The sequence below is a fragment of the Leptomonas pyrrhocoris genome (genome assembly GCF_001293395.1).
Source record: "Leptomonas pyrrhocoris isolate H10 chromosome Unknown, whole genome shotgun sequence".
Classification (NCBI taxonomy): domain Eukaryota; phylum Euglenozoa; class Kinetoplastea; order Trypanosomatida; family Trypanosomatidae; genus Leptomonas; species Leptomonas pyrrhocoris.
In genome coordinates this window covers 876,018-886,157 of record NW_015438358.1, presented here as the reverse complement: position 1 = coordinate 886,157, position 10,140 = coordinate 876,018, and the positions used below count along the sequence as shown (strand labels likewise).

Genomic DNA, 10,140 nt, shown 5'->3' with positions numbered 1-10,140 from the left:
ACACACCCCCCCCCACCCCCCACCCACACACACACACACACGCACACCCGTCCACGAAGACGTTACTTCATTTTACGTTTTCTCGTGCTTTGCGTTCCCCTCTTTGTTTTCAAAAGGGTTTTGGCTATTTACCAGCATTGGTTTTGTGGGAAGACGCCGTAGCTGTAGCACGTACCATTTCATCGACTTTTCGTGAAGGAGTAGAAATCAAAAAGAGCATTTACTATTTGGCGTCGCCTTCACTTCCTCTTTGGAATAAAAAACGCTTGGGCAGTCGTGTCTCGCAAGTTCACCTTCTTGATCCCGCTTTTTTTCTGGCTCGATCGTTGGCCTAAGGAACTCTTTTCAGGAAGGAGTTTGCCGGGCTGTATGCCGCGTTTTCGTTTTCCCTTTTTCTGGTTTTTATCGAATTATCGCCTCGTATTTCGTCTCACACGCGCTCACGTAAGGAGCCAGAAGCACTTGGCGACTCAACGTGCAAATTTTATGGTTTCTTCCATTGTTATCCGCACTTTTCCCAGTATTAGCAGCATATATATTTATATATGTATAGATCCGAATGCACAGTCAGGTTCTGTTGAGATGGCTGGTCCGCCGAGCTTGCACACCGGGTGTGCTCTCCAGTTCTCAAATCGGAATGACGGTGCACGCACTGCGTCAGCTGGGCGCGCTAACCGTCTCATCCGCGACAACGTCGCCGCTCAACGTTCTTCCGGTAATACAGACTCTCTGTGTCGCGGCTGATGGACGCTCTCAGGCAAACGTGCTGCATGCGCTTGCCTGCGCCACCACAGAGCAATGCAGCCCCCGCGTCACGGTGCAGACGGAGCTCTGCAGCACCTTGCAACTCCTTCAGGGCCGATTGGTGGAGACGGCCGTCTCGCTGACAGCGCCCGAGACCATTTTGGTGATGGAGGCGCTGATAAAGCTGGCCCCCTTTGCTGGTCGGGACGGACCGCTCATTAATCGCCGTCTACTGGACGAGGTGCAGGAGCGCTCCATGGCACTGGCGAGTGTGGTGGAGCGTCCGGTCGATTTGCTGGGCGTGACGCGGGTGGTGGTCGAGGCTGTAACGTCGGTGCCCTTCACGGCGCCCTCCTCCTCCCTGTCAATTCAGCCTTTCACCTCGATGGGCACGGCGTCGTGGGCAGATGTAACGCTGGAGAACGTCCTGCGCGTCGTACAGGCCCGTCTGAGCTCCTTTTCAAATCAAGATCTGATCTCGTTGGTGGACGTGCTCACGGTGGCGAGGGTACCTGCAGCAACAGAAGCAGTAGCAGCGGATTCGTTGCCAGTGAGCGCCTCTTCGTCACCTTCGCTCCCACGGGCTCCTACGGAAAAGCAACAGGCATCGGATACCGCCGCGGGCGGCGCACGCGAAAAATACACTTTTCTCGACGCGGCGCGCTTCCTGTTGGATGACTTGCTGGGGCGAGCTTTCCTCACCGTGCCGAACCTCTCCGTCGCGCAGCTTTCGGCCTGGCTGACGCGTCTGGTCAAGCTGCATTTGACAGACCACCAACTTCTGCGCACCGTGGTGCAGTCTCTCGCCGCCGCGGCGCGTGAACAGGGAAGCTTCACCGACGCGCAGTTGTCATCGTCCGTGCACGCACTCGCTGCGCTTTTCTCTACCACCGTAACCGGGACAGAAAAGTGGACGGACAAGGAGTTGTACGCGAAGGCGTACGTGGAGATCTTGCATGAGCTCGTGAAGCGGCTGCATCAGAGGCCTCGCTGTGACCCGACGGGGCTGGCCCATGCACAGACCTACCTCCTGCCGCTGCTGTTCAACGTGCCGGAAGTGGCGCTGAATGCGTACTTGCAGCAGGCAGAGTTGCTCGATCGGCGCATGTCCATGCCGACCGCGGCCTTAACACCGTCCAATTCCTCGCCACAGGTCCGCGTTTTCGTGCTGCTGAGCGCGAGTCTCGAAATGGGTGCCGCCTTGTTGCTTCGCCACTTTCACGAGCTTGCACCGCGGGTGCAGGCGCACGTGGCTGCCTTCGTCTTTCATTGGCATCTTTACCTACCACAGCCAAAAGCCGACGCGAAGGCCGAGAGCGATTCCACTGCGGGTGCGGAGAGCCCTCTGGGTTCACCGGTGACGACGCCGAAGGCGGTGGAGATGGTGCGTCGGTGCAGCTTCATGACGGCCGATGAGGCGTCCCGCAAGCACCGTGCGGTGTGCGGGCTGTTGGAGGGTTGTCTGGCCAACTTCGGCGCGAAGGATGCGGTGCAGGTTCTGAACGAAGTGGTTGTTCTGCACTACGCCCAGCCTGGGCAGCGGCGGCAACAACAACAAAGCAAGTGCATGTCGTCTCCCGCAGAACGAAACACCGCAGCAACAGCGACGGCGGTGGAGGCGGGTCTTCCAGAGGATGATACAAGCGCGATGCAGGAGGACGCCGCTCGTCAACGACGCGAGCTTCTCGCGCACCTCTCCGCCAAGATAGGAGGATCTCTGCAGGGCGAATTGAAGGAGATGCACACTGCCCAGCTCGTCCGCTACCTGACTTCGCTGTCGAAGATGGCCACCCGAGTGCAGGCGCCTTACAATACCGTGTTGCTGGCGTTGAAGGGCCGCTCTCTCACCAGCTTTGAGCAAATCAGCGTCCTCGGCGTACTAGCCCGGCATCACCTGCGCTCCCCCTACGTCGTGTACGGCGTGGTGCGGGACCTGCCGCAGCTGGGGCAAACGCTGCACAACTCTCAAAAGGCGGCTCTGCTGAAGTACCTTGGCCAGGCCGGTGCACAGCGACTTGTGAAGGCTCCGTGCGCGGAGGGCCTCATGCCGGGTGTGCTTTTCTCCGATGCAACGGAGGTGACTCAGCTTTCTCTACTGGAGCTTGTCTTCGCTTTCATCGGACTTGTCGAGCTGCGACAAAACGCGAACCCGACGACGTCGCAGGTGCTGCAGGAGCTGGCACAACGCGTGTCCTTGACACACGACAGCGACAAGCTCGGCGGGCCACTCTCCCACCGGCACGTCTTTTACCCAGTTCGATCCCCCACCACTCTCGCCGAGTTGGTCACCTCGCTCTGCCGGTACGGCGGTCCGTCGAAGGGCGTCACGGCGCCGCTGCTCGTCGAGGCGATGCGGGCGCTGCAACTGCGCGTAGCCACCTCGCGCTCCCTCTTCGTCGACGTCAGTCAGCTCACGTGGCACTGGCCACTTGTGGAGGAGTACTTCCAGCCGTCTTCCGTCTTGTGGGGCGGTGGCACACCACCGGAGACGTTCAGCAGTGATGAATGGTCGGAGCTAAGGGCGGCATTTCAGCGGCTGTGCTCCACCGCGCAGCGCCAACTGCGGTCGCGCTTGACAGACATCGCGTTGTCGCCCCGACTGCGGCGAAACACGTTTCTGTGGAACCAGATGGCCTGCGGGGTACGCTTTGATGCCCTCCCTCCGCAAGGGAGTCCCGAGGTAGCGCTGCTGTGGGAGAACCTTGAACGCAAAGATATCGTGCCGCTGCACGCCAGTCCACAACAGCTGCTGGATGTGATGACACTGGCCGTGTACCGATTGCCTGAAGATGCGGCGGATGCGATGCTCATGTTGGACCTGGTCAAGAAGCACGTGGCGTCGCTGCCAGTTCAGAATGGGCTGCAGGTGTGGTGGTATGCGTCGCAGTACCTGTCCTCTGCAAATCACGCGTCGTCGCAGGAGGAAAAGGTGCGCCGACTCGTCCAGGCGGTGCGTGACGCCGCCAAACAACATGTTGTGTGTGAAGACAAGGCTGTAGCAGAGAAGCTCAGCATGATGGAGCAGCGGTTGTTTCAGGCGCTCGTGTAGAAGAGAAAGAGAAGAACAAACCTGCGAAGGAGGGGCACCGTTTTGGTTGTTCTGTGCGGTGTGGTTTTTGGTCCAAAGTTGAAACTTACTCACATTCTTTTTTCCCGAGCGCTGCTTCTGTACGTTTGAGCTGCGTTTCAAAAGCGCACTTCGGCGACGCGCACAACGAAGTGACACAAAAAACGCCCTTAATGCATGAAACATCAGGAAATTAAATAAAAAGCCGACGCACTGCACCTTTGCTGGCCTGACCCGATGCTGCCGACTGGATTCTCTTAGCCGTTTTTGCGGCGGACATTTAGGCTTTTACCGCCAGCGTCTCCCCCACCCGTGGAGGAAGGTTGGAGTGCCACCCGGTAGGTGCCCCGTGCTCTTTGCTGAAGAGTTCTCTCTTTTCGTTGAAATCGACTCCCTCTTTTTTTTTCTTCCGCCGGCGTTTCACATTTTGTCGAGTGCGGCGCCTCAACGAAACGTGTGTTCCTTCTTCGCGGCTTCAACGTCTTCGTCAACGACTGCTGCAACTGCTTCTCTTTACCCTCCCTTCGTTTTGTCTTGTGTCCTGCAACATTCCCCCACACCTGACTGCATTGTTGTGCTGTACCTTTTATGCAGAGAGAATACTTCCGAGTCGTTCCGTGTCATTCCTTTTCTTCCGATTTTTCAGTAGCAAAGAATGACGAAGTTCCTGAAGCCCGGCAAGGTGGTGATCGTGACCGCGGGCCGCTACGCCGGCCACAAGGCCGTGATCGTGCAGAACTCCGACGCCGCGACGAAGGAGCGCCCGTACGGCCGCGCGCTTGTCGCCGGCATCAAGAAGTACCCCAAGAAGGTGGTGCGCGGCATGAGCAAGCAGACGATCGCGCGGCGCTCACAGGTGGGCGTGTTCATGCGCGTCATGAACCACAAGCACTTCCTGCCCACGCGCTACAACGTGGACATGTCGAAGGAGCTGCGCGGCAAGATCAACGTGTCCGATGCGTCGAAGCGCTCCCGCTCGAAGAAGCTGGTGAAGCGCGTGTTCCAGGCGCGCTACAACGCCGGCAGCAGCACGTGGTTCTTCCAGCGCCTGCGCTTCTAAGCACGGGGCGAGGATTGGACAGTGACTCAAGTCTGCGCGGAGAGAAAAATCACGAGGAAAGCAGCGACAGGTGGGTTAAGACGAGCTGCACGAAGGCGTTGTATGTACTGCGGTCTTCTGCAGTTCACGCCGTCGATTACGTTTCCGCGTTGTGCGTCTTCCACTCCGGCGCAGGCTGTGTGGTATCTTTCTTATGTCACTGGGAGAAACAGAGAGCAATGACGGCGCATCTTTTCTTTGTGACTGATTTCATCATTTCCCTTTGAAAAAAAATAACCCTACCTCTAGAAGAACCACCTGTGTGTGGAAGTAGAACAGGGGACGTTGCTGCTTTCGTCTGCTGAGGGCGCTTCGCGGATGCACGGTCCACCTGCAGGAAGGGAAAAGGAAAACAAAATACTGGTGAGGTACTTTTTCTTTCCTTCGCTTCTACGTGTGTGTTGCGTCTTTCCATGTAATGGGTGTGCGTCGCTGAGCTGTCGTCAGGAGATACGGCGAGCGTAGCGGATGAATGCGATCATGGATGACACGTCGAACGGAGATATCAAGAATGGCTTCGTGCAACCTCTCTTCCTATCGGCTACTCCTCTCTTCTTCATTGCACCTTTCCCCTCTTTCTCTCTGTATTGCTGCCTTTCTCACCACGACTGCAACGCCTTTATGAGCTGGTATCGGATTTCGATCATCCTTCGTGCGTTCGCGGAAACGGCGAGTTGAAAAGGTGGTTTTGGGTTTCTTACTTTCCTTTCTTGTTTTACACCTCCACAGAGACAAGAAGTGTACTGTGTCGCCTCCGTGCCTTCTCACTTTTTCCTCCTTTTTAACTACAGGCTACGTCGTGGGGTTTCTGCGTTGCGTGCTATTGTCTTCTTTATAATTATTGTCGCGACCCTTTCTGGCCCACACGTTTGCACTCCTGCGCTCCATACTGCCCTTGCATGCACCGTTTGGGTTCTGTTGCACGGCATCTGTCAACTTGTACTATTTGTTTTCTTCTCAAGCCTCTCTTGCGTGTCGACGACTCGGCAACCCCAAGCTTAACATCCGCACCGGACATTGATTGCAACACGCACGCTTTCCTTGTTTTTTTTTTCCCCGCTGGAAAGCCCACAAAGCTTTGAGAGCATTAACAAAATATTTATTTCTCCTCAGGTCGTTAGCTCCAATCGCTTCCGCGTTTTCTCTTCGTTTTGTGCTGTACGTTTTAAAGGCGAGTACAAACCGAGACGCTTGCGTACTCTTTCCATCGGTTTTCCGCAGGTTGGCACGAAGCACTTCTTTCGCTGCCCTCCGCGTGAGTCAGCTTTTGCGCGTCCTCAAGTACACTTTTTTTAATGTAGGCGGCTCCCGCGTTGCCCACGGTTTCTGTTTTTATATATTATTATCCAAAGGAGGTTTTTTTTCTTTCTTTCGTTCATTATACGTGCCGAAAACGGACCTTACGCTTCAGCCATGCCGGAGCCACTCGCCCCCTTAAGCGGGGAGAACCCCGACAAGGTTCTGTCAAAGCAGCTTTACAAGGACGGCAAAATTAATCAGAACATGTTCTCCTCCGCCTCCCGCAAGGACAAGAAGGTGATGCTCCCCGAGACGCCGCTCAAAGGGCTCACGATTCAGAAACTGTGGGACAACGTCTTTCAGGACAACACGGACTTCCTGAAGAAGTATCACGACAAGCGTAATGAGTCGAAGCTGGAGGTCGGCGCGTGGGAGTACGGGCCGAACCACGGCAGCGGCTACCGCTTCGTCTCGTTGGTCACGTTGGTCGAGGTGCCCCGCGCCAACACGCCGACTCCGCTGAACGAGGCCCACCGCTTTGCCTACGTCACCACACCGGAGAATAAAGTCATGTTAGTGTATCAGATTTCTTCACAGACACCGAACGTGCCGGCGGGTGGGTCCTTCCGCACGGAGGCGTACATGGAAATCGTCGCGAACAGCGCCGACGCGGACTGCTCCATCGCGATTTGGGGCAACTGCCGCAAGATGAGCATCTCCTTCTCTGCCATTCAGTACATCGCCACTCCACGCGCTATAAAGGAAATGACGGCGGCGTATAGGCAGATGGTGAACATGATCAGCGAGGAGTTCTGCGGCGGCGCGGCGACCTCGGCCGAGCCGGAGGACGACGACAGCAACAAGACGGTGTCGCAGACCGTTGGCGGTGACAGCGGCGGTGGCGGTGAAGGCGGCCTCGGCTCCGTCTTCCACGGCGCGCTGCTCGTGCTGGCGATCCTGGTGACGCTGCTGGTGTTCAGCAGCACGCGTACCATTTCCCGCACCTCGCGGCATGCCATGACGATGCTGAACCAAGACCGTATGCTGCGCGACGGAGCCCCCGACGGCGGCCGTGGTGGGTTGACGGCGGCGGCGGCCACGGGCAAATGGATGTGCGAGGAGAAGGCGCTCCTCATCGCCGCCCGTGAGGCGCAGCTGCAGACGCTACGGTACCGCTGGATGGAGCAGCAGGCGGAGATCGACCACTTGCAGTCGACGGTGTCGTTTCTCAAGTCGCTTGCCTACGTGCAGGTCGTCGCGACGGTTGTGGCGCTGCTTGGCGTTGTGTACTTGATGCGGCGACACTTAGGCGGCAGCACCGACGGCCACGGTTGACGGAAGCTGACGGATGGTATAGTTCTCTTTTTGAGGTTGTCCCCCCTCTCGACCTTGGGGGGCGATGAAGCAGTGTTTTGTGGGTTCCGCCATCCGTTTTGTTGGCGTCTTTCACCTGTAGCCCTCTTTCATGTGGAGATGCAGCAGCCACACAAAGGAGGAGGCGCCTTTCATGACCGAGACCGTTGCGCGAGCAGACAAACAGTTCTTTCTCCGTCTCTCGCTGATGTTTTGTTGACAGTTTTTTCGCCTTTTACACGAAAGTTATTTGGTTTCATTTTCATACCATCCAATGCCCTTTTTTAGATTTCTCTTCTCTCTTCTGCTCCTTTTATGTTCGATGAAGCTGTGTGTAATGTCCACCTACGTGACCACCAAAAGGAAGAACGATAACAACAAGAGCTGTGTTCCACGCGCTTTGCATCGTCTCTCGCTCTCCTTCTTTTATTATTATTATTTATATATTATCTCACAGATGAAAATGGACGTGTTTGTTTGTCTGCTCTGCAAGACCCGACACACACACACACACTCACACACTCCGCAAGAGGGCCTCGTGGCCGTACGCACGTATACATAAAGTTTTTCTTTTCCCTTTTCTCTGTGTAGATGCGCGAAGACGTAATGGAGCCGTATAAACTTCCATTTTTCTTTCACACGCTGTTGAGCCTGTGTTTCTCGCATGGGTTTCCCCCCTCTTGTCTCAAAGGTTTCTTTTGGTTGCACTGAGTTTCAGAGAAGGAAAACAAAACACGAAGGTGAATTGCTGCTTTTGCACTCAAAGCGGATACATCATTGCGACTTTCGAAACTCGAATACTTGCCAGAAGACGTCTACAAACACTGATGGAGTGCGAAGCATGCCTTCCCTTTTTTTTTGGGAGCAAGAGCAAGAGTATCAGAGGAGCTTGTTGTCGCGCTTCGCGTGCTTCAATGCGCTCTTGATGTATTTTGGATGAGTCGATTTTACGGACCATAAGACGCGTATCTTGTCGCGCAGCAAACACGGTTGCCGCTGCATTGTATTCTTTACCGTTTTTCTTTCCACGATAGTCCTCTTCTTTCCCCCCTGCGTCTCTGCCTTTGCGTCTCTCCGTTCTTCCTCACTTGCATTTCTGCAGTGCACTGTTTGACATTATCACTTGGTGTAGCTGCTGCTGTTGCGTAGTTTGCATTGCGAGAATGTCGCGCCTTTGACGCACAGCGTTTTGCTGCTGACGTCCCAGCGTGAATTCGGTTTCTAATCCTTCGCTGCTTTCCTTTCATAAGCTCTACTGTTGGAGGTTTGCTGATCGAAAAGATGTTCGAATGTGTCTGCTTATCTGCTGGAGCTGTGGAGATTGCGGAGACCATTGAGTGTTCTGAGAGCACTCACGAATGCGTTCAGCCCACTTACAATGAAACAATAACAGAAATACGCGTTTCGGAGGCAGTGCGAGGATGCCCCTCAATCGAGGAAAAGTTGAAGTAGCTAGGCAGCTTGTTGTCGCGCTTTGCGTGCTTCAATGCGCTCGTGTTGTGTTTTGGATGAGTCGATTTTACGGACCATACGACGCGTATCTTGTCGCGCAGCAAACACGGTTGCCGCTGCATTTCTGACGCACAGCGTTTTGCTGCTGACGTCCCAGCGTGAATTCGGTTTCTAATCCTTCGCTGCTTTCCTTTCATAAGCTCTACTGTTGGAGGTTTGCTGATCGAAAAGATGTTCGAATGTGTCTGCTTATCTGCTGGAGCTGTGGAGATTGCGGAGACCATTGAGTGTTCTGAGAGCACTCACGAATGCGTTCAGCCCACTTACAATGAAACAATAACAGAAATACGCGTTTCGGAGGCAGTGCGAGGATGCCCCTCAATCGAGGAAAAGTTGAAGTAGCTAGGCAGCTTGTTGTCGCGCTTTGCGTGCTTCAATGCGCTCGTGTTGTGTTTTGGATGAGTCGATTTTACGGACCATACGACGCGTATCTTGTCGCGCAGCAAACACGGTTGCCGCTGCATTTCTGACGCACAGCGTTTTGCTGCTGACGTCCCAGCGTGAATTCGGTTTCTAATCCTTCGCTGCTTTCCTTTCATAAGCTCTACTGTTGGAGGTTTGCTGATCGAAAAGATGTTCGAATGTGTCTGCTTATCTGCTGGAGCTGTGGAGATTGCGGAGACCATTGAGTGTTCTGAGAGCACTCACGAATGCGTTCAGCCCACTTACAATGAAACAATAACAGAAATACGCGTTTCGGAGGCAGTGCGAGGATGCCCCTCAATCGAGGAAAAGTTGAAGTAGCTAGGCAGCTTGTTGTCGCGCTTTGCGTGCTTCAATGCGCTCGTGTTGTGTTTTGGATGAGTCGATTTTACGGACCATACGACGCGTATCTTGTCGCGCAGCAAACACGGTTGCCGCTGCATTTCTGACGCACAGCGTTTTGCTGCTGACGTCCCAGCGTGAATTCGGTTTCTAATCCTTCGCTGCTTTCCTTTCATAAGCTCTACTGTTGGAGGTTTGCTGATCGAAAAGATGTTCGAATGTGTCTGCTTATCTGCTGGAGCTGTGGAGATTGCGGAGACCATTGAGTGTTCTGAGAGCACTCACGAATGCGTTCAGCCCACTTACAATGAAACAATAACAGAAATACGCGTTTCGGAGGCAGTGCGAGGATGCCCCTCAA

General features: G+C 54.8%; 3 protein-coding genes across 6 annotated transcripts; all 3 read left to right on the top strand.

Moving 5' to 3' along the window:
* Positions 1-58: 58 nt before the first annotated feature.
* On the top strand, positions 59-3,793 carry ABB37_01338 (hypothetical protein; the record flags this gene model as incomplete). The annotated part of the gene is made up of 1 exon (XM_015797799.1): positions 59-3,793. The coding sequence occupies exon 1, from the start codon at positions 560-562 to the stop codon at positions 3,791-3,793; it is 3,234 nt and encodes a 1,077-aa protein (XP_015663319.1). The 5' UTR covers positions 59-559.
* Positions 3,794-4,404: 611 nt separating this feature from the next.
* Positions 4,405-4,871, top strand: ABB37_01337 (putative Ribosomal protein L27; the record flags this gene model as incomplete). Of its 3 annotated transcripts, none has more annotated exons than XM_015797798.1 (1): positions 4,405-4,871. In XM_015797798.1, exon 1 carries the CDS (start codon positions 4,467-4,469, stop codon positions 4,869-4,871), a length of 405 nt encoding a protein of 134 aa, XP_015663318.1. In that variant the 5' UTR covers positions 4,405-4,466. The 3 variants fall into 3 exon arrangements, with proteins under 3 accessions (XP_015663318.1, XP_015663317.1, XP_015663316.1); XM_015797797.1 differs by having other exon boundaries at positions 4,407-4,871; XM_015797796.1 differs by having other exon boundaries at positions 4,409-4,871.
* A 664-nt stretch (positions 4,872-5,535) lies between these two features.
* Positions 5,536-7,484, top strand: ABB37_01336 (putative mitochondrial hypothetical protein; the record flags this gene model as incomplete). Of its 2 annotated transcripts, none has more annotated exons than XM_015797795.1 (1): positions 5,536-7,484. In XM_015797795.1, exon 1 carries the CDS (start codon positions 6,324-6,326, stop codon positions 7,482-7,484), a length of 1,161 nt encoding a protein of 386 aa, XP_015663315.1. In that variant the 5' UTR covers positions 5,536-6,323. The 2 variants fall into 2 exon arrangements, with proteins under 2 accessions (XP_015663315.1, XP_015663314.1); XM_015797794.1 differs by having other exon boundaries at positions 5,546-7,484.
* Positions 7,485-10,140: the final 2,656 nt, after the last annotated feature.